This window comes from Chiloscyllium punctatum, chromosome 4, assembly GCF_047496795.1.
Source record: "Chiloscyllium punctatum isolate Juve2018m chromosome 4, sChiPun1.3, whole genome shotgun sequence".
Classification (NCBI taxonomy): domain Eukaryota; kingdom Metazoa; phylum Chordata; class Chondrichthyes; order Orectolobiformes; family Hemiscylliidae; genus Chiloscyllium; species Chiloscyllium punctatum.
This window is the reverse complement of record NC_092742.1, coordinates 11,223,441-11,248,012: the sequence shown is the minus strand read 5'-3', so window position 1 is coordinate 11,248,012 and position 24,572 is coordinate 11,223,441. Positions and strand designations below refer to the sequence as shown.

At 41.9% G+C, this 24,572-nt stretch overlaps 1 protein-coding gene across 1 annotated transcript; it reads right to left on the bottom strand.

Moving 5' to 3' along the window:
* Positions 1–3,173: 3,173 nt before the first annotated feature.
* Positions 3,174–23,760, bottom strand: LOC140476072 (ovarian cancer G-protein coupled receptor 1-like). The gene is made up of 3 exons (XM_072568071.1): positions 23,383–23,760; positions 7,462–7,842; positions 3,174–4,882 (listed from the first exon to the last, which is right to left on the bottom strand). The coding sequence occupies exon 3, from the start codon at positions 4,771–4,773 to the stop codon at positions 3,793–3,795; it is 981 nt and encodes a 326-aa protein (XP_072424172.1). The 5' UTR covers positions 4,774–4,882; positions 7,462–7,842; positions 23,383–23,760; the 3' UTR covers positions 3,174–3,792.
* Between the last annotated feature and the right edge of the window lie 812 nt (positions 23,761–24,572).

Below are 24,572 nucleotides of genomic sequence, written 5' to 3'. Positions count from 1 at the left end.
TATCCATATCTTGTATCTTACAGAGTTTAGGAACATGAGCCCTTCTTCAGCCCATTCCTGAAGAAGGGCTCATGCCCGAAACGTCGATTCTTCTGCTCCTTGGATGCTGCCTGACCTGCTGCACTTTTCCAGCAACACATTTTCAGCTCTGATCTCCAGCATCTGCAGTCCTCATTTTCTCCTAGAGTTTAAGAATAGCAAGGTATTTTATAACTATATAAAATGTGAATAAGGTTACAGTTATTGTGTACAGATCCTACCTGTGTTGGAATTTAGAAGAGTGAGGGGTGATCTTATCAAACATACCAGGTTCTTCGGGGACTTGAAAGAGTAGACATGGAAAGGTTGTTTCCCCTTGTGGGAATGTCGAAGACCAGTGGGCATAAGCTTAGAGTAAAGGATCAAACATTTAAGAAAGGGCTGAGGAGAAACTTCTTCAAACAGTGGATAGTGAATCTGTGGAATTATTTACCTCAGAAGGCTGTCAAGGCTGGATTGTTAAGAAGGCTTGAGGGGCAAGTTTTTAATCAGTAAGGAAATGAGTATAATGGGGTTAAGACAGGAAAGTGGAGGTGAGGATTATCAGATCAGCCACAATTTCATTGATTGGCGGAGCAGACTTGATGGCTGAATGGTCTATTTCTATTCCTACATCTTATGGACATTGCAATCTGTGCATTTTCATCTTTATATCTTTGGCTGTAACTGGGAATATCTTGAAATCTTAAAGGTACTACAAAAATACAAATTTGTCCTTTCAGGAAAGAAATGGAAAATACTGAATGCAAGGTGACTTAATTTACAAGTTCAAGAGTTCACAAAGAAGGTGACAAGCATTATGATCTCATTCACCATTCCCTCTTGTTCAGTAATCAAAAATAAAAACAGTAATCTATTCAACCTGTCAAACCTGCTCCACCATGCAAACAGAGTCATATCCATTAATCCATTGGACAATCTATTGGTAAGATGTAGGTTTGCTTGCTGAGCTGAGAGATTCATTTCCAGACATTTCGTTACCTTACTAGTTAGCATTTTCAGTGGACCTCACGCGAAGCAATGCTGAAAATTCCTGCTTTCTATATATATGTTTGGGTTATATGTTATAGCCCACAAACCCACCAACACACTAAAACAGCAGCTAATGAACTTGAAAGACCCTATACAGACAATGAGCAAAACTAACGTCATTTACAAAATACCACGCAAGGACTGTAACAAACACTACAGTCATAGAGATATACAGCATGGAAATAGACCCTTCGGATCAACCCGTCCATGCCAACCAGATATCCCAACCCAATCTAGTCCCACCTGCCAGTTTCCAGTCCATATCCCTCCAAATCCTTCCTATTCATATACCCATCCAAATGCCTCTTAAATGTTGCAATTGTACCAGCCTCCACCTGGCAGCTCATTCCATACACGTACCACCCTCTGCGTGAAAAAGTTGCCCCAAGGTCTCTTTTATATCTTTTCACTCTCACCCTAAACCTATGCCCTCTAGTTCTGGATTCCCCAACCCCAGGAAAAAGACTTTGTCTATTTATCCTATCCATGCCCCTCATAATTTTGTAAACCTCGATAAGGTAACCCCTCAGCCTCCGGCGCTCCAGGAAAAACAGCCCTAGCCTGTTCAGCCTCTCCTTATAGCTAAGATCCTCCAACCCTGGCAACATCCTTGCAAATCTTTTCTGAACCTTTTCAAGTTTCACAACATCTTTCCAATAGGAAGGAGACCAGAATTGCACGCAGTATTCCAACAGTGGCCTAACCAATGTCCTGTACAGCCGCAACATGACCTCCCAACTCCTGTACTCAATACTCTGACCAATAAAGGAAAGTATACCAAACGCCTTCTTCACCAACCTATCTACCTGCGACTCCACTTTCAAGGAGCTATGAACTTGCACTCCAAGGTCTCTTTGTTCAGCAACACTCCCTAGGACCTTACCATTAAGTGTATAAGTCCTGCTAAGATTTGCTTTCCCAAAATGCAGCACCTTGCGTTTATCTGAATTTAACTCCATCTGCCACTTCTCAGCCCATTGGCCCATCTGGTCCAGATCCTGTTGTAACCTGAGCTTAACCCTCTTTGCTGTCCACTACACCTCCAATTTTGGTGTCATCTGCAAACTTACTAACTGTACCTCTTATGCTCGCATTCAAATCATTTATGTAAATGACAATAAGTAGAGGGCCCAGCACCGATCCTTGTGGCACTTCACTGGTCACAACCTCCACCACCACCCTCTGCCTTCTACCTTTGAGCTAGTTCTGTATCCAAATAGCTAGTTCTCCCTGTGTTCCATGAGATCTAACCTTGCTAATCAGTCTCCCATGGGGAACCTTGTCGAATGCCTTACTGAAGTCCATTTAGATCACATCTTCTGCTCTGCCCTCATCATTCTTCTTTGTTACTTCTTCAAAAAACTCAATCAAGTTTGTGAAACATGATTTCCCATGCACAAAGCCATGTTGACTATCCCGAATCAGTCCTTGCCTTTCCAAATACTTGTACATCCTGTCCCTCAGGATTCCCTCCAACAACTGTCCCACCACCGAGGTCAGGTTCACCGGTCTATAGTTCCCTGGCTTGTCTTTACCATCCTTCTTAAACAGTGGCACCACATTTGCCAACTTCCAGTCTTCTGGCACCTCACCTGTGACTATCGATGTACAAATATCTCAGCAAGAGGCCCAGCAATCACTTCTCTAGCTTCCCACAGAGTTCTCAGGTACACCTGATCAGGTCCTACATTGGACAAACAAGCAGAAAATTAGCCATCAGGATACATGAACACCAAATAGCCACAAAAATACATGACCCTTTCTCACTAGTATCCTCACATATGGATGAGGAAGGACACCACTTCAACTAGGACAGCACATTCATCCTAGGACAAGCCAAATAAAGACACGCACGAGAATTCCTAGAAGCATAGCATTCCAATCAGAACTCTATCAACAAACACATCGAGTTAGACCCCATCTACCACCCCCTGAGAAAAGGAACAGGAAGTGACTTCACCACAGGAAATAACATCACCACCAGAAATGACATCACCAACCCAAAGAAACCAAATATATAAATAGAAAGCAGGAATTTTCAGCATTGCTTCGCGTGAGGTCCACTGAAGTTGTTACCTAGTAAGGTAACAAAATGTCTGGAAATGAACCTTTCAGCTCAGCGAGCAAACCTACATCCAAATCCTCAACCCAAGCTACAAATCTTCTCCAAACCCATTGGTAAGACCCATGAAACGCCCATTCACGTGTAACATTACAAATAAGAATTTCAGATTTTTGTTGCAATTTGGATGAAATAAAAACACAAAGTGTGGGAGAAACACAGCAGGACTGACAGCATCTGTGGAGAGAGAGAAACATAATTAATATTTTGAGTCTGATATAACTTATTTGGGGTTCTCCAAACACTACCACTCTCCATGGATGGGGCAAGACCTGCTGGCTTGCTCCAGCATTTTCTGTTTACATTTCATTTTTGTTTATTGTATTTCAAATTGCCAGCATGGCAGTGCTTTACCAATTGGGTGAAAATGGGCTCTGAACATATTAAAAGACAGCTCCTTGTATTGGGCTACCGCAACAGGGAAGATATTTTCTCTCCACGTGTCCAGCAGAATAGATGAAGTGTTACAAACACCTCAATCACATTAACCATAATGTACAATGATAGAATGAATATAAATCACAGTTTATGTGAGTTGTACTCATAACTGAACTCCCAAAATCCATTACCCATTAAATACAGCTCCACTTTCCACATCTTTACTGTGTTAATTCAGTTTTATTCATAACTGTTGATTTGATCGGAGCTGCTGGAGTCACAATTACTTCATTCGTTCTGCAAGGAAGTAGCTTGATAACAGGATCGAGGAACCTTGCTAACCAGCCCTGTGAACTTGGAGATACGAAACAGTACAAGATGGGATCTGCCACACAATTAAAGCTCATCAGCAGGAGGCCGATATGGTAAACCTCAAAAACGCTGTCAGCAAAGGAACAGTCATACTCAAATATGGTTCGAACCATCAGGAAAATGTGATAAGGGGCAAAGCAAACCAGGAAAATGATGATTGTCCCAGATACCAATTTTTTTATTCGTAATTTTTGCTCTTCTTGAACACCACGCACTTTGTGGACAACCCTCAACAGTTTATAGTAAGAGTAGATTAATAAAATCAAAGGGAGACCAAAGCCAATGGAGAGTTTGTAAATATTTAAATATTTGTCCTTTAGGCGCAGAGGATAATGTTCAAAACACAGGGTATCATTCCCCTCGTCTTTACTGAGAACCTTGGAGCCCATGTAAATGGTGCAGATGGCTATCTCCTTCAGCCAGCTGAGAATACTGATGAGCAAAGCTGCCTTCCTGCTGTGTATGAATTTAAATTTCAGAGGGTAAGCCACAACAAGGTAGCGATTAATGGCAATGAAGCAGAGGAAGCCAATACTGATGTAAATATTCTGGTAGAGGAGCAGACCGCTGAAGATGCAAAGTTCCCGAGAATATTGCCAGTCATCGTGCTGCAGCATGTACTGGATCCACAAAGGTAAGGAAAGGAGGTACAAAAGGTCTGAGATGGTCAGATTACAGAGATAGATTCCCAGCTCATTCTTCTTCTTGATCTGTAGGTAGCTGTGATACAGGGACAGGAGGTTAATCGGGAGGCCAATAATGAAGACCCCAATGTAGACGGCAGGAAACAGGATCTGGTGGATACTGTGCTCAACAGTACAGTTGGTCATCGTTCAACACAATGCTGTCCAATAAATGTTTTTTGCGAGGTCCTGAGTTTGTGATTTCAAACCTCAATGCTAGTTTTATTTTTAATTCCTCTTCACCGAAAATAGTCACCTTTGGAGCAAAAGCAGAGCATTTATGAAGTAATATAGTAATACAATCTGAAGCAGAAAAGGAGGCTATTTAACCCCATTCACCAGTGTAGTTCTCTATGCAGTTTATCTCAATCGCTTGCACTTTTCCCAATGGTTTGCAGTTTTTAAAAATAATAATGTGATTTCTTTTATTTTTGTTCTCAAATATCTGCATGACTTCATAGGCTTTGTGCTAAACATTCTCAGAAACTCTTCAGTTAAATGATTATTTTCAATATCCATTTTTGTATATGGCATTTATTACTCAGTATATTGCCCAACCATCTTATTGACATATTGCAATTAATTCTTTGTAGGTACACCCACTATTTGGTGAGGAAAGAGCTCTGGGAATTTAGCTAGAATTATAAAAGAATGATAATATATTTCCAAGTCAAAATGTTGAGTGACTTGGAAAGAACCCACAGGTGGTACTGTTCTCATGCAACTGCTGACCTTGTTTCTCTAGATGTTGTAGGTTTTGTGGATTTGGGAGATTCTACGACAGGAAACTTGTCAAGTTTCTGCAGTGCACCCTGTGAGTGGTACACACTGATACCATGATGGGCTCAGGGATCACTGCTACTTAACCTCATAAGGCCATAAGATATAGGAGCATCAGATCTGTTCTACCATTTGATCATGGCTGATTAGTTTTACAACCCCATTCTCTTGCCTTTTTCCTCTAATCCTTGATCCCCTTATGATTTAATAATTTATCTGCGTCTTAAATACACTCAGTAACTTGGCTTCCACCGCCTTCTGTGGCAATGAGTTCCACAGATTCACCACCCTCGAGCTGAATAATTCCTCCTCATCTCAGTTCTAAAGGGTTGTCCCTTTACTCCGAGGCTGTGTCGTCAGGTTCTAATCTCTCCTACTAATGGGAACCATCATTTCCATGTCTTCTTCAGTCAGGTCTCTCAGTATTCTATAAGTTTCAGTGAGATCCTCCCTCATCCTTAAAAATCCCATCATATACATACCTAAACTCTTCAACCACTTCTTATAAGCCAAGTCCATCATTCCCAGGATCATTCTTGTAAACCTCTTCTGGAAGCCCTCCAAAGCTAGCACATTCTTCCTGAGCTGCGAGGCCCAAAACTGCTCACAATGTTCCAAAAGTGGTCCGACCAGAACCTTATACAGCCCTGTAAATCTCTGCTCTACCACTCTAGCCCTCTTAAAATGAATGCTAACATTGCATTTGCTTTCCGAACTGCCAAATGAACTTGCATCTTAACCTGAAGAGAATCCTGAACTAGGATTTCTAAGACACTTTTGTGTTTCAGATTTCCAAAGCATTTCCCCATTTGGAAAATAGTTTATGCCTCCATTCTTCCTATCAAAATGCATAATCTCATTGTATTTCATCTGCCACTTCTTTGTCCATTTTCCAAGTCCTTCTGTAGCTCTCTGCTTCCTCAACAGTACCAGTCCCTCTACCTATCTTTGTGTCAGCTGAAAACTTAGCTACAACATCCTTAATTCCTTTGTCGAGATTGTGAATATATGACATGAATAGCTGTGGTCCCAAAACTGACCCCAACAGAACTCCATTGATCACCAGATGCCATCCTCTTTTTCCCCACTCCCTGCTTTCTGCCAGTTAGCCAATCCTCTATCCATGACAGTACCTTGCCCCAAAAAACATGGGCTCATCTTACTTTGCAGCCACTTTCCTGTGCAGCATCTTGGAAAAATCCTTCTTGAAATCCAAATAGATCACTGACTCACCTTTGAGGAAGTGGTGCTGATGGTCCCATTTTACTATGCACTCCAAGTCCTCCACAATCTCATCCTTAATAACGGACTCTTAAAAGCTTACCAACAACTGGGGTCAGGCAAACAGGCCTACTGTTTTCCATCTTCTGCCTCCCTCCCTACTTATGTAGTGGTGTTACATTCACCATTTTTCAGACTTCAGGGATCCTCCCTGACCCCAGTGATACCATGTCTTACAGAATAGGCTACATTGGCCTGATTGGTGCCTGAAGCCTGGAGTCGAACATCCATGTCCTTGCTGCCCTTGACCTCCCTGACTGCACTCACCCACTCTTTATCTGTATACTTTTCATCTCCTTCAGCCAATTCCCCAACAGCTCCATTTCAACTTCCAATCCATGTCCCAAATCTCTTCCCGGTCTCTCTATACCCTGTCTCAGGCTCTCCCTGCAAACCTGCAACTCACTCCCTTACCCAATAGAAACACTCTGAACCTCTGCCTCTGATCCTCAGGCGCACTCACACCAGCATTGCGAGCCCTGCTTTCACCCGGCAAACCCCACAATCTCTGAGTTCCTTCTCAAACCTTTATGTCTGGCTCCATTGTCAGAAATGGAGAGTGAAAGCCGGCATCATGCAAACCAGGAATATCCAATCCCACCAGGTCCATTTCCCGCGGATTGCTGAGAGTAACAGAGACACTTTCACAGTTTAACAACTTCTAAACAAAAACCGTCATCAAATCATTCAGCTCTGATTTTTCCGCTAACTTCTCTTCCTCTTCATTCTCTCCCCTGGGTTCTGCGGATAGTTAGAAACCAATGGAAGTGTTACCTGTGAGTCAGTCCCTGTTGTCTATTCCTGACAGACAGTCGGACCCGTTCTGGAATTTCCTTCTTGGGTGAACTGATCGATGTGAAGTTTGGCGACTCTTTCCACGTTACAGTTAGTCGCCTCTATCCCCCTCGATTTGCACGGACTGGCTTTCACAACAAGTGGTTAAGGGTCAATGAGAAACCAGGGCTCACACCGATCTATATCATCACCGCCTTCTCACAGAGACTGAGCACCATCTACATCCACACACACACCCTGTGCTGTTTCTGCACCATTTCTGGTCTGAAGGTGAGTTTATGTATCCGTCAGAGAGAGAGCTCTCTACATCACAGCGCCGTGCCCTTTAGTGCAGGAACCTCCGAGACTTAGAGGCTGTAACTGAGACAAGTACAAACAAATGACTAAGTTTTCTGAGAGATTTGATTCCTTTCCCGCCCCTTCTTTGCTAATATCACATCCCGACTGATCAAGACCAGACTTGTCATCTTCAACTCAGGAGACTGTCAAACTGTAGAATCTTACACCTGTTCAGTTGACCCGAGTAAAGAATATCAGTGCCGGTGAACAGTACAATAAGAAATGTTAATGTTGGTGGAACAGCCAAACCCCAGGGAACATTATTTTCTGACAATAAAAATGACGAACTTCCGTTTAATTGAAGCAATTTCTCATTTCACAATTTACCGTCATCTTTTAAATGCTTCTTTCTCTTCATTTCAAAATCTCACCCCTCTCCCTTCCCAATCTTGTTCTATCCTCCATCATTCCAACAATCCCTCCCATTCCATATCAGGGCCTTATTGCCTGCCCCCCTCACTCCCCATTTGTTAGCACTGTTTCAGCCCAGTGGTAACTCTAGATTAGATTAGATTCCCTACAGTGTGGAAACAGGCCCTTCGGCTCAACCAGTCCACAGCGACCCTCCAAAGAGTAACCCACCAGACTCAATTCTCTCTGACTAATGCACCTAACACTACGGGCAATTGAGCATGGCCAATTCACCTGACCTGCATGTCTTTGGACTGTGGGAGGAAACCTACGCAGACAGGGGGAAGAATGTGCAAACTCCACACAGTCACCCAAGGCTGGAATTGAACCTGCGACCCTCGTGCTGTGAGGCAGCAGTGCTAACCACTGAGCCACCATGCCACCCATTAAGAGCCATTCCAGCTTACCTTCAATAATGTCTCTCCACACCTGTCAATACTAGCAAAACTCCACACCAGTATCTCCTGGCCCTACTTTTTCAAATTTTTCAACTGATTACAGCATAGGTACAGTCTGTTCAGCCCATCAAGCCTGCCAATTCCTAATCCCTATTTATGCCTGTTACTTATTGCCAATACACAATTTCTATCCCTCTGTTCACCTCCTGTTTATATGTCTATCAAGATATACTTTAAACGTTGCTAATATACCCTGCTTCCATCACCTCCACTGGCAGTGAGTTCCAGGCACCCACTACCATCTGTGTGAAACATTTTCCCTGCATGTCTCCCCTAAACTTTCCTCCTCACCTTGAATCTGCACTCTCTTGCAGTTGACGTTTCTACCCTCGGAAAAGGCCTCTGACTATCTTCCCTATCTATGCCTCTCATTATTTTATAGACCTCTGTCAGGTCACCCCTCAGCCTCCATCTTTCCAGTGAAACAAGCTGAGTTTAGCCAACCTCTCCTCATAACTAAAACCCTCCAGGCCAGACAACATCCTGGTTAACCTCTGTACCCTCCCCAGAGCATCAATGTCCTTCTGGTAGTGTGACAACCAGAACTGCTGGCAATATTCTAAACGTGACCTAACTAAAATTTTGTACAGCTGGAACATAATTTGCCAACTTTTATATCCAGTGCCCCGACCGATGAAGGCAAGCGTGCGATACGCCTCCTTGACCACCTTATTATCTTGTGTTGCCACTTTCATGATCGGTAAACCTGTATGCCCAGATCTCTCTATATATCATTGCTTCTAAGGGTTCTGCTGTCTAATGTATAATTTATACCTGAATTTGTCTGAATTAAACTCCATCTGCATTTTCATTCTCTAAATCTGCAATCTATCTGTATCCCACTCTATATTTGACAATCCTTCTCACTACCTGCAACTCTCCGATTTTGGTGTCATGCAAAATTACTCATCAGACCACCTACATTTTCAAGGAGATTACTTATGTATGTATTACAAACAGCAAAGGCCCCAGCAATGATCCCTGTGGAACACCCCTGGTTAGTGATATCTGTTCTGAAAACACCTTTCAACCACTACTCTCTGTTCAAAATTTGTGAGAAGATTTGTAGCTCGGATGCTCGTTGTTGTGGTTCTGTTCGCCAAGCTGGGAATTTGTGTTGCAGACGTTTCGTCCCCTGTCTAGGTGACATCCTCAGTGCTTGGGAGCCTCCTGTGAAGCGCTTCTGTGATGTTTCTTCCGGTATTTATAGCAGTTTGTCTCTGCCGCTTCCAGTTGTCAGTTCCAGCTGTCTGCTGCAGTGGCCGGTATATTGGGTCCAGGTCGATGTGTTTGTTGATAGAATCTGTGGGTGAGTGCCATGCCTCTAGGAATTCCCTGGCTGTTCTCTGTTTGCCTTTCCTATAATAGTAATGGTGTCCCAGTCAAACTCATGTTGCTTGTCATCTGTGTGTGTGGCTACAAGGATAGATGGTCGTGTCATTTTGTGGCTAGTTGGTGTTCAGGGATACAGATCGTTAGCTGTCTTCCTGTTTGTCCTATGTAGTGTTTTGTGCAATCCTTGCATGAGATTTTGTACACTACGTTGGTTTTGAACGGTTTGAACACCGAACGGAGAATTCACCACAAAGGTATACAGGAAAGCCACAAACATATATCAAGTCCTGAACTATGAAGCAACCACCCCAGCACACACAAAAGAAGTTGCATCAAGACACTGTTCAAAAGGGCCACAACACACTGCAGCACACCAGAACTGCAAAAAGAGGAAGAAGAACACCTCTACAATGTATTCGCCAAAAACGGATACCCCCGCAGTTTCATCAACAGATGCCTAAGGGAAAGACAATGGAATGAGGACATGCTACAACCCAAAGGAATAGCCACGTTACCATACATCAAGAACATTTCTAAACTGACAGCCAGACTACTACGACCACTAGGACTCATACAACTATAAACCGACAGCCACTCTCAGACAACAACTCACCAGGACAAAGGACCCGATACTCAGCATGAGCAAAACCAACGTAGTGTACAAAATCCCATGCAAGGACTGCACAAAACACTACATAGGACAAACAGGAAGACAGCTAACGATCCGTATCCATGAACACCAACTAGCCACGAAACGACACGACCAGTTATCCTTAGTAGCCACACACACAGATGACAAGCAACATGAGTTCGACTGGGACAACACTACCATTATAGGGCAAGCCAAACAGAGAACAGCCAGGCAATTCCTGGAGGCATGGCACTCATCCACAGATTCTATCAACAAACACATCGACCTGGATCCAATATACCGCCACTGCAGCGGATAGCTGGAACTGACAACTGGAAGCGGCAGAGACAAACCACTATAAATAGCGGAGGAAACATCACAGAAGCACTTCACAGGAGGCTCCCAAGCACTGAGGATGTCACCTAGACAGGGGACGAAACGTCTGGAACACAAATTCCCAGCTCGGCAAACAGAACCACAACAACTACTCTCTGTCTTCTATGACCAATGGTCTATACCTCCATGTTACTTTTCGAAAAAATTTGACTTACTCCTTCTTCCTTATACATAAGTAATGTTCCCATCTTCCTGTGTATTCCCATTTACCTTTATTGATTTCTCATCCATTCTGTCGTGAATGGGATCATCTCACAATGGTGATTATATCTCAGGATAGGTGGTAGATTTCACAATGCTGGGTAGGTCTCATGCTAAAATTATAAGACTGTGCATGAGCTAGTTTTCAAGTCATTGAAGTATAAATAGGAACTTTCTGGGTTGCTTTAACATGTTCCATTCAAAACATTTGAATACTGTTGGGAATATATATTTAAGTCTAACAATGATTTGTAAAAGCTGTAAGATTTTGAACTATTTGGGCATTATTTGCATTGAAAAGATTTCTTTTGAAAGTGATTTTTTTTTAAAATGAAGCCATAATTTAATATGTTCTGAGCCCACAGGACTTCTTTTGTCTCTTTTGCTATTAAGGAGATAGCCTCAGCCCTACCTTTTATTTTATTTAGAGGTAAATGTAAAGTGCTGTGTCATAGATTTAATTTGATTGGTCACACTACTTGGCTTTAAGCAAAGGACACTTTGCTCTTACCTACAGTTAAAATGCAAAAGAAAGAAGAATTAGTGTAATTTTAACTCTAGTGGAAAACTTGACAGAATAACAGATTATTTAACTGTTAAACAACAACCTGTATAATACCATCCTGTAAACACACCCTTAACAAAGGCAAATTTAGTAGAATAATTTGTCTTACATGTAATGTTTCTGCAAACCAGGAAAAAAATAACCCCAAGAGAAATCTCTGGTAGAGAGAGAGGGAGCTATGGCAACATCCACAACCAACTTCAAACACAATCAACTATTGAAAACTAAACTAAAACCCAGGTTCTGTGAGAGCTTGACCCCACCATTTCAGGATGCTTCTATTGTTCCCACTTTTTTAAAAAACCAAGGCCTCACAGGCTGTTTATTGGCTTGGAAGGGACAGCTGAGTACCTATGGCTCTAAACATTCCCTTTGATGTCTCAGCACTGTTTCACCAGGCACTTCCAAGTACTCCACAATCTCATCCTTAGTAATGTTAAAAATCACACAACACCAGGTTATAGTCCAACAGGTTTATTTGGAAGCACTAGCTTTCGGAGCGCTGCTCCTTCATCAGGTGGTTGTGGAGAATAAGATTATAAGATTGTAAGCGCTCCGAAAGCTAGTGCTTCCAGTTAAACCTATTGGACTATAACCTGGTGTTGTATGATTTTAACTTTGTACACCCCAGTCCAACACTGGTGTCTCCAAATCATCTTTAGTCATGGACTCTGAAATCTTACCAACATCTGAGGTCAGGCTGATCAACCTATCGTTTTCCATTTTCTGCCTTCCTCCCTTAAACAGGGGTGTTACATTCGCCATTTTCCTGTCCTCTCAGATTCTCCCTGACTCCAGGGTTGATGATACTATGGCTTTAGAGCTGTATTTTGACCTTTTCTTTCATGAAGAAACATTGAAATAGAGGTGCTAAGAAGTCTGCACAAAGCCAACAGAGTAAACAGCTTGTGAGGCTTTGGGTTTTTTTTAATGTTGGAAAATTATAAGCAGCCTGACTGAGTGGGGGTCAAGCTCCCATAGAGCCAGGATTTTTACATTTTAGTTTTTCAGTAGCAGGTGCTGCTGAGATCATGTCAGGGTGAAAGGAAAGGCTGGTAGGTATAGGGAATGCTGGATGTTTAAAGAAATTGAGGGTTTGGTTAAGAGAAAGAAGGAAGCGTATATCAGGTATAGACAGGATAAATCAAGTGAATCCTTAGAAGATTATAAAGGCAGTAGGAGTATACTTATGAGCGAAATCAGGAGGGCAAAACGGGGACATGAGAGAGCTTTGGCAAATAGAGTTAAGGTGAATCCAAAGGGTTTTTACAAATACATTAAGGACAAAAGGGTAACGAGGGAGAGAATAGGGCCCCTCAAAGATCAGCAAGGCGGCCTTTATGTGGAGCCGCATGAGATGGGGCAGATAGTAAACAAGTATTTTGCATTAGTATTTACTGTGGAAAAAGGCATGGAAGATATAGAATGTAGGGAAATAGATGGTGACATCTTGAAAAATGTCCATATTACAAGGGAAGTGCTGGATGTCTTGAAACACATAAAAGTGGATAAATCCCCAGGACCTGATCAGGTGTACCCTAGAACTCTGTGGGAAGCTAGGAAAGTGATTGCTGGGCCTCTTAATGAGATATTTGTATCATCGATAGTCACAGGTAAGGTGCAGGAAGACTAGAGGTTGGCTAACATGGTGCCACTGTTTAAGAAGGATGGTAAGAACAAGCCAGGGAACTGTTTACAAGTGAGCCTGATGTTGGTGGTAGGCAAGTTTTTTGGAGGGAATCCAGCTGGATAGGATGTACATGTATTTGGAAAGGCAAGGACCGATTAGGGATAGTCACATGGTTTTGTGTGTGGGAAATCATATCTCACAAACTTGATTGAGTTTTTTGAAGAAGTAACAAAGAGGATTGATGAGGGCAGAGCGTTAAATGTGATCTATATGGACTTCGGTAAGGCATTCTACAAGATTCCCCATGGGGGACTGGTTAGCAAGGTTAGACCTCATGGAATACAGGGAGAACTAGCCATTTGGATACAGAACTGGCTCAAAGGTAGAAGACAAAGGGTGGTGGTGGAGGGTTGTTTTTCAGACTGGAGGCCTGTGACCAGTGGAATGCCACAAGAATCAGTGCTGGGTCCTCTGCTTTTCATCATTTATATAAATGATTTGGATGTGAGCATATGAGGTATAGTTAGTAAGTTTGCAGATGACACAAAAATTGAGGTGTAGTGCTCAGTGAAGACGGTGACCTCAGATTACAATGGGATCTTAATCAGATGGGCCAATAGGCTGAGAAGTGGCAGATGGAGTTTAATTTAAATAAATGTGAGGTACTGCATTTTGGAAGAGCAAATCTTAGCAGGACTTATACACTTAACGGTAAGGTCCTCGGGAGTAGGGAATGTTGCTGAACAAAGAGACCTTGGAGTGCAGGTTCATAACTCCTTGAAACTGTAGCCGCAGGTAGATAGGATAGTGAAGAAGGCATTTGGTATGCTTTACTTTATTGGTCAGAGTATTGAGTACATGAGTTGGGAGGTCATAGTGCGGCTGTACAGGACATTGGTTAGGCTACTGTTGGAATATTGCGTGCAATTCTGGTCTCCTTCCTGTCGGAAAGATGTTGTGAAACTTGAAAGAGTTCAGAAAAGATTCAGGGTTGGACGATTTGAGCTACGGGGACAGGCTGAACAGGCTGGGGCTGTTTTCCCTGGGGCATCGGAGGCTGAGGGGTGACCTTTAAAGGTTTATAAAATCATGAAGGGCATGGTTAGGATAAATAGACAAAGTATTTTCCCTGGGGTGGGGGAGTCTCGAACTAGAGGGAATACGTTTAGGGTGAGATGGGAAAGACATTAAAGAGAGCTAAGGGGCAACTTTTTCACTCAGAGGATGGTACATGTACGGAATGAGCTGCCAGAGGAAGTGGTGGAGGCTGGTACAATTGCAATATTTAAAAGGCATTTGGATGGGTTTATGATTAGGAAGGGTTTGGAGGGATATGGGCCAGATGCTGGCAGGTGGGACTAGATTTGGTTGGGATATCTGTTCGGCATGAATGAGTTGGACTGAAGGGTCTATTTCCGTGCTGTACATCTCTGACTCTATGAAGCTGATATGGAAGCTGTTTCTCCTCAACCAGCTGAAAACTGTGTTTCTCCTCCTGCTAGTAGAATTACATGTGAGATGATCTATTTTAAGAATTTGCCATTGTTAAGGGTGTGTTTATGGAATGTTACTATGATGAAACAGTTACTGTTAAGTAGTTAAATAATGTGTTATTCCAATAGAGTTCATTTATTCCAATTTCTTCTTTCTTCTGTTGTTTTTTAACTATAATGTATACATTATGTGTTTTGCTTCACAACTGGTAGTTTGGCAAATCAAATTGCATCCGGAATGCAATGCCTGGCATTTGCCTTTTAAATAAAAAAGTATTTAGGCTTCTTAATATTCTAAGGGGGTTTAGTCTTGTCCAAAACAAATTGGGGGCTCCTGTCAGGATCAAAATCTCTAATTCCATGTTGGATTTAGGATCATTGGGTTCAAAGGCAGTAAGTGGTGAGTTTTGGTGTTCTCTTTTCGGGTGTTGAATTTGTTTGGTTTAAACAGCATGTGTCTTGTGTAGTAATGGCCCTTTAAGTCACTGTGAGTTTCCTGGGGGTGGAAGAAGTCATTGCGGGACTATTACAAATAATGAGGACGGCAAAGCTTTTGGAATTGGCAAACAAGATGGAGTTGGAGTTGCCTGTGTCTCTGAAGAAAAGTGGAAATATTTCTGGCAATTGTGCAGCATTTACAATTGCCAGGAATATAATCAGAATCATTAGAAATGGCTAAAATTGAATTGAAAATGAAGCAGCTTGAGTTAGAAGAAAAAGAAAGGGAAAGGAAATGAAACAGTTTGAATTACAATTAAAAACCAAACAAAAAGAAAAGGAAAGGAAGTTTCTAGCAGAAGAAAGGGAGAAAGAGAGATCTTTTGAACTTCAGAAGCTGAAACTGAAAACTCAAAGTTGACTGAAAATGGTGGAGGTAGCAGTGAAAAGTAGGAGTGGTGATGGAGAGCAACCCCATCATAGCCAAAGGCCTGGTGGTGATCTGTTTCAATACATCCAAAAATATTCCATTATATAAAGTGAGGTTGGAGATCTGGTGAAAATGAAATGGAGCAACAGAGAAAATCTTGATTCCAGAAATGCTTTGTAATGATCGAGCTGGATCACAGATGGGAGTGAGGCCTACTGTGTTTGAAAAACCAGTGGAAAATCAGGCAACTGAGGTCTTACAGGGAGCATATCCTGAGATTTTTCCTGACTGTGTGGAAACAAGGTCAAAAAAACCACAGGGTGAAACAGGAGGAGAAATAAAGGAGTAAAGATAAGAAAATTGAATTTCAGTTGTCAGAAACTTTATTTGATAAAAATATTGAGAAAAAAGAACAGGTGGAGGAGAAATTGGATATTTTTAGTTCAGAGAAATTAACTGAATTACAATGGAAAGATGAAAAACTAAAGCAGTTGTATGACAAAAGCATACACAGGAAAAGAATCTGAGTATCGCCCAGAATGTCACCATCTTAAGAATAAAGTCCTGATGAGGAAATGGTGACCATCACATATTTAAATGGAGGAGAAATGGGCAAAAGTTTGTCAGGTTGTCAGGTTTGCCAGGTGAATTATAGAAAGGAAATGTTGTAGGTAGCACATGAGTGCTAAGAGGTCCGTTAGGAGTAAGGAATACTCAAGCCAAAATAGAAAGCTGTTTTTATTAGTCTGGACTGCATAAAGATGTGGTTGAATTTTGCTGGACATGTCATACATCAGGTTATTGGAAGACCTCAGATAGTGATAAAACCAGCACCCCTATTATCCATTTGAGGAACCTTTTGCAAGAGTCTTAACTGATTGTGTAGGACCCCTACCTAAAACAAAAAGTAGGAATCAGTATCTCTTTACCATAATAGATGTGTCTTCTAGATTTCCAGATGCTATTCCATTAGGCAGTGTCACACCTAAAACAATTGTAGAAGAATTACTCAATTTTTTTGCTCGATATAATCTACCCACGGAGACACAATCAGATCAAAGACCAACTTTTACATCAAAAGTATTCAACAAAGTTATGGATAGCTTAGGAATAAATTAATTTAAATCCACTGCATAGCACCCAGAATCGCAGGGAGAATTAGATTAGTGGCATCAAACTTTAAAGACTATGATGAGGGCTTATATTCAAAACTATCCAGATGATTGGGTTAAAGGAATTCCATTTGTACTTTTTGCAATTAGTGATGCACCTAATGATTCTATCAAATTCAGTCTATTTGAATTTGTTTTTGGGCATGAGGTGAGAGATCCACTGAAATTAATTAAGGAACAATTGATAAGTCAGAGTTCAATCTGACAATGTGTCAGATTTTAGGGAAATTTTAAACAAAACGTGTGAGTTAGCTAGACAGCACTTAAAAGTAGCATAGCATGTGATGAAGCAAGAAGCAGACAAGAAATCAAAAATGTGTAATTTCACCAGAGGAGGTAAAGTGTTAGTATTACTACCAGTGGTAGGTGAACGTTTCAAGGCAAGGTTCAGGGGTCTTATCAAAGTGAAAAGAAATTGAGTGAGGTGAATTGTTTGATAAAAATGTCAAATAGAAAGAAATCTCACAAAGTGTGACATGTGAATATGTTCAAAAGGTACTTTGAAAGGGAAGGAATGCAAAAGGAGAGTATAATATTACTTACAGCACAGAGTGAAGAACCAAGTTCAGATGACTCTGAATTAGACATTCTTCAAATTAAATTGGACAGTGAGGAAGTTGTCAAAAATTGGGTTAAATTATTGACTTACCTTCCAGAGGAAAATTGAAATGACCTGAAAGAATTATTAGAATCACATGGGAAGATATATGGGTATAAGCTGAGAAGAATTATTCTAATTAAGCATGACGTAGATATAGGAAATGCTATTCCAATTAAGCAACATCTTTATAGACATAATCATCTAAAGTTGGCACAATTTCAAAAAGACATTGAACACATGCTCAAAGACAATATAATTGAAGTGAGTTGCAACAAATGGAGCTCACCCAAAGTAATGGTGCCAAAACCAGATGGTACCCAACAATTATGGGTGAACTATCGCAAAGTCAATGCAGTTACAAAATCAGATTCATGTCCTATTCATATCTGGGAGACTGTATTGAAAAGGTGGGACAAGGAACTTATATTTCGAAGTTGGACTTACTCAGATTATACTGGCAGGTAACTTTATCTGAAAGAGCGAAAGAAATTTTAGAGTTCATGACACTGAACAAACTGTACCAGTTTAAAGGAGTTTGCACGTTCTCCCCGTGTCTGTGTGGGTTTCCTCCGGGTGCTCCGGTTTCCTCCCACATTCCAAAGATGTGCAGGTCAGGTGAATTGACCATGCTAAATTGCCCGTAGTGTTAGGTAAGGGGTAGATCTAGATGTAGATGTAGGGGTATGGGTGGGTTACGCTTCGGCGGGGCGGTGTGGACTTGTTGGGCCGAAGGGCCTGTTTCCACACTGTAAGTAATCTAATCTAATCTAATCTAAAGTCATGCCATTTGGTATGAAAAATGCCAGCTACATTTCAAAGACAAATCAATAAAGCCATTTCAGGATTATTCAATTGTGTGGTGATTCTGTGGGAATGAGAGAGAGTCACAGTTGGTGTGTTGCCTCTCAGGTGTCAGGGTTCGTGAAGTCTCAGATCGTGCTTTCAGAATCCTTAAGAGGGAGGGGGAGCAGCCCCAAGACGTGGTCCACTTAGGTACCAACAACATAGGTAGGATGGGGATGTAAGGCAGAAATTCAGAGAGCTAGGTGGATGCTTAGAACTAGAACAAACAGTTGTAAGCTCTGGTTTGTTACCTGTGCCACGTGCTACCGAGGCGAGCACTAGGGAGAGAGAGAGCAGTTGAACATGTTGCAACAGGGATGGTGCAGGAGGGAGGAATTAAGATACTTGGATAATTGGGACTCATTCGGGGGTAGGTTGGACCTCTACAGACAGGATGGTCTGCACCTGAAACAGAGAGGTACCAATATCCTTGGGAAATTTGCTAATGCTCTTCCGGATGGTCTAAACTAATTTGGCAGGGGGATGGGAACCTGAATTGTAGCTCCAGTGTACAGGAGATTGAGAATAGTGAGGTCATAAATAAGATTTCAAAGTAGCAAGAGTGTACTGGCAGGTAGGCAGGTGGTTTGAAGGAGCATCCAGGATAAGGTGGGTGATCTTGCAGCATGGGGTGGTACCTGGGACTTCGATGTTGTGGCCATTTTGGAGACATGGATAGAGCAGGGACAGGAATGGTTATTGCAGGTTCCAGGATTTAGATGTTTCGGTAACAACAGGGAAGGTGGTAAAAGAGAGGTGGGAGGTGTGGCATTGTTATTCAAGGACAGTATTATGGTGGCAGAAAGGATGTTTCATGAAGACTTGTCCACTGAGGTAGTATGGGCTGAGGTTAGAAACAGGAAAGGAGAGGTCACCCTGTTGGGAGTTTTCTATAGGCCTCCAAATAGTTCCAAAGATGTAGATGAAAGGATAGCAAAGATGATTCTGGATAGGAGCGAAAGTAGTTGTTATGGGGGACTTTAACTTTCCAAATGTTAACTGAAAACACGATAGCTGGAGTACTTTAGATGGGTCAGTTTTTGTCCAATGTGTGCAAGAGGGTTTCCTGACACAGTATGTAGATAGGCCAATGAAAGGCGAGGCCACATTAGATTTGGTACTCGGTAATTAACCAGGCCAGGTATTAGATTTGGAGGTAGGTGAGCACTTTGGTGATAGTGACCACAATTCAGTTATGTTTACTTTAGCAATGGAAAGAGAGAGATATATACCGCAGGCTAAGTAATATAGCTGGGGGAAAGGTAATTCTGATACAATTACACAAGATTTAGAATGCATAGGATGGGGAAGGAAACTGCAGGGGATGGGCATAATTGAAATGTGGAGCTTTTTCAAGGAACAGCTACTGCGTGTCCTAGATAAGTATGTACCTGTCAGGCAGGGAGGAGGTGGTCAAGCGAGGGAGCCGTGCTTTACTAAAGACGTTGAATCGCTTGTCAAGAGGAAGAAGGAAGCCTATATAAAGATGAAACATAATGACTCGGTTAGGGTGCTTGAGAGTTACACGTTAGTCAGGAAGGACCTAAAGTGAAAGCTAAGAAGAGCCAGGAGGGGACATGAGAAGTCATTGGCAGGTAGGATCAAGGAAAACCCTAAAGCTTTCTATAGGTATGTCAGGAATAAAAAAATAACTAGACTAAGATTAGGGCCAGTCAATGACAGTAGTGGGAGGTTGTCCATGGAGTCTGAGGAAATAAGAGAGGTGCTAAATGAATATTTTTTGTTAGTATTCATACTGGAAAAAGATAATGTTGTTGAAGAGATAGAAGCTACTAGACTAGATAGGATTGACGTTCATAAGGAGGAAGTGCGTTAGCAATTCTGCAAAGTGTGAAAATAGATAAGTCTCCAGGGTCTGATGGGATTTATCCTACAATTCTCTGGGAAGCTAGGGAGGAAATTGCAGAGCCTTTGGCTTTGATCTTTATATTGTCATTGTCAACAGGAATCGTGCCAGAAGATTGGATGATAGCAAATGTTGTCACCTTGTTCAAGAAAGGGTGTAGAAAAACCCTGGTAACTATAAATCAGTGAGCCTTACTTCGGTTGTGATTAAAGTACTGGAAAGGATTATATAAAATAGGATTTATAATCATCTAGAATGGAATAATATGATTAGGGATAGTCGACATGGTTTTGTGAAGGGTAGGTTGTGCCTCACAAACCTTATTGTGTTCTTTGAGAAGGTGACCAAACAGGTGGATGAGGGTAAAGCAGTTGATGTGATGTGTATGGATTTGAGTAAAGCATTTGATAAGGTTCCCCACGGTAGGCTATTGCACAAAATACAGAGGTATGGGACTGAGGGTGATTTAATGGTTTGGATCAGAAATTAGCTAGCTGAAAGAAGACAAAGGGTGGTGGTTGATGGGAAATGTTCATCCTGGAATTCAGTTACTAGTGGTATACCACAAGGATCTATTTTGGGGCCACTGGTGTTTTTCATTTTTATAAATTACCTAGATAAGGGCATAGAAGGATGTGTTAGTAAATTTGTGGATGACACTAAGGTTGGTGGAGTTGTGGACAGTGCCAAAGGATGTTGCAGGTTACAGAGCGACATATGTTAGCCGCAGAGCTGGGCTGAACGGTGGCAAATGAAGTTTAGTGCGGAAAAGTGTGAGATGATTCACTTTGGAAATAGTAACAGGAATACCAAGTACAAGGCTCATGATAAGATTCTTGGTAGTGTAGATGAGCAGAGAGATCTCGATGTCCATGTACATAGATCCCTGAAAGTTGCCACCCAGGTTGATAGGATTGTTAAGAAGGTATATGTTGTGTTAGCTTTTATTGGTAGAGACATTGAGTTTCGGAGACATGAGGTCATGCTGCAGCTGGACAAAACTCTGGTGCGGACACATTTAGAATATTGCATACAGTTCTGATCACATTACACGAATGATATGGAAGCGTTGGAATGGTTGCAGAGGAGATTGACCAATATGCTGCCTGCTATTGAGGGAAGGTCGTATGAGTGGTTTTTATTGGAAGTATGTACCAATTTTTAGCAGTGTGATTATTCCATTGACTGATTTGTTGAAAAAGTGCAAAACATTTTAGTGGATGGAGGAATCTCAGAAAACATTTGATAGCCTGAAAGCTCTGTTAACCATTGTCCCAATGTTAACCACATCTAATTATGCAAAGTCATTCAAAGTGGCTATCAATGTGAGTGATGTGGGTGTCAGTGTTGTTTTCTGACAGGAAGATGATGAGAAGATAGAAAGCCCTCATGGGTATATTTCCAGAAAATTGAATGATCATCAATGAAAATATTCTAACTGAGAAGGAAACCTTGAGCTTGGTGCTCAACATTGTAACATTTATAATGCTAGTCATATGTCTGTGACAATTATACACACTGAATATAACCCCTTAAAATTTTTGGAAAATTTTACAGATAAAATTACTAGACATTTTTGATGGAGTTTATTATTGTAGCCATTCAATTTGAAAATGATACACATGAGAAATGAGAGAATGTAATTGCCAATACATAGTTGTGACTTTGATGAAGGAGGACAGAGGCCTTCAGTGGTGTGGAGAAAAAGACTGAACTTGATTATGGTAGTGATTGTTTTAATCCTTAGAGCCAGTGTAATGTATATGTGTTGTAGTATACTAGTAACGTAAGGCTAAAGGTTTTTTTAAAAATGAAGCCATCTTTACATATTGATAGTTTGTTTTCTTTAAGGGGAGCAATGATTACTTCATGAGCTGTACTTTGTCCTGTTGCTTTAATGAAGGAAGGTTGAGACACAGTCTGCTCCAAAGGCAATAAAGTTAACAACTTGTGAGGCCTTTTTTTTTTAAAACGTTGGAACAACAGAAACAGCATGAATGGGTGAGATTGAGCTCTCACTGACCCAAGATTTTTAGTTTTAGTAATTCAGTAAAGGTAATTGCTGGGCTGTTGAAGCTGGATGTGGAAGCGCTAATTCTTCTCTCTGTTACAGCTAAAAACTGGGGCTTCATCCTGCTGCCAGAACCACATGTGAGACAATCTATTTCAGAAATTTGCCTATGTCAAGTGTGTGTTTTTTAATGGAATGTTGCTATGATGGACCAGTTACTGATTAGCAGTGAAATAATCTATTGTTCTGTTACTTTCCCCAATTCCCAATTCAATGTCTTCTTTCTTTTGTTGTGTTTTAACGATAGTGTACGAATACTGTGTGTTTTGTTTTAAGACTGGTAGTTTGATCAAATGAATTGCATCCAGTATGCAATGTCTCACGCTCGCCTATAAAATAAGACATAGTGAGGGTCTAGACTATTTTCTTAACGTGTTGAGGGGTTTTGGTCTGGTCCATAGCACAGTGATACCATGCCTTTTATAACTGGCTGCATGAGCCTGGATGGTGCTCGAGGTCTGGAGTTGGACATTCATGTTCCTGCTGCCCATGGTCTCTCCCTCACCACACTGACCCACCCTTTACCTGTATGCTGTTTACCAATTCCGCCAATTCCCAACAGCTCCATTTCAACTTCCAATCCATGTCCCAAATCTCTTCCCGGTCTCTCTATACCCTGTCTCAGGATCTTCCTGCAAACCTGCAACTCACTCCCTTACCCAATAGAAACACTCTGAACCTCTGCCTCTGATCCTCAGGCGCACTCACACCAGCATTGCGAGCCCTGCTTTCACCCGGCAAACCCCACAATCTCTGAGTTCCTTCTCAAACCTTTATGTCTGGCTCCATTGTCAGAAATGGAGAGTGAAAGCCGGCATCATGCAAACCAGGAATATCCAATCCCACCAGGTCCATTTCCCGCGGATTGCTGAGAGTAACAGAGACACTTTCACAGTTTAACAACTTCTAAACAAAAACCGTCATCAAATCATTCAGCTCTGATTTTTCCGCTAACTTCTCTTCCTCTTCATTCTCTCCCCTGGGTTCTGCGGATAGTTAGAAACCAATGGAAGTGTTACCTGTGAGTCAGTCCCTGTTGTCTATTCCTGACAGACAGTCGGACCCGTTCTGGAATTTCCTTCTTGGGTGAACTGATCGATGTGAAGTTTGGCGATTCTTTCCACGTTACAGTTAGTCGCCTCTATCCCCCTCGATTTGCACGGACTGGCTTTCACAACAAGTGGTTAAGGGTCAATGAGAAACCAGGGCTCACACCGATCTATATCATCACCGCCTTCTCACAGAGACTGAGCACCATCTACATCCACACACACACCCTGTGCTGTTTCTGCACCATTTCTGGTCTGAAGGTGAGTTTATGTAGCCGTCAGAGAGAGAGAGAGAGAGAGAGCTCTCTACATCACAGCGCCGTGCGCTCTAGTGCGGGAACCTCCGAGACTTAGAGGCTGTAACTGAGACAAGTACAAACAACTGACCAAGTTTTCCGAGAAATTTGATTCCTTTCCCGCCCCCTCTTTCCCAGCATCACATCCTGACTGATCAAGACCAGACTTGTCATCTTCAGCTCAGGAGACTGTCAAACTGTAGAATCTTACACCTGTTCAGTTGACCCGAGTAAAGAATATCCGTGCCGGTGAACAGTACAATGAGAAATGTTAATATTGGTGGAACAGATTTGGAGAAGGACCTCTGTCTCCCGCCAACTCCCAGATAATGTTACTTTCTGGCAATGCAAATGAAGAGTTTTGATTTAATTGAAGCAATTTCTTATTTCATAATTTGATCTTTTAAATGCTTCTCTCTTTTAATTTCAAACTCTCACCCCTCTCCCTTCCCAATCTTGTTCAATCCTCCAACGTTCCAACCCCCCCCCCCACCATTCCACATCAGGCAGGTACCTTCTTATTGTCTGCCCCCTTACTCCCCTTTCAATAACTGAAAATGAACTGCTTTAGCTCACAGCCCACATAATTAAGAGCCTTTCCAGCCTACCTTCAACACTGAATCTCCACACCTGTCAGAACCCAAACCATCAGACCCTTCTTTATCCATACCTCCCCAGCTGCTTGTCAAAAAAATGTAACTTGCCCCTGATACACAGGTTCTTTTTCCATCCTCCTGTACCTTCCCACTTGCTTTTATTGATTTCCCATCCGTTCGGTGGTGTATGGGAACATTTCACGATGGTGAGTATATCTCAGGGTGGGTGGTAGATTTCACAATGCTGGGTAGTTCCCATGCTAAAATT

Coding starts and splice junctions, on each gene's coding strand:
- LOC140476072 (XM_072568071.1), bottom strand. CDS start 4,773: ATGACCAACTGTACTGTTGAGCACAGTATCCACCAGATCCTGTTTCCT.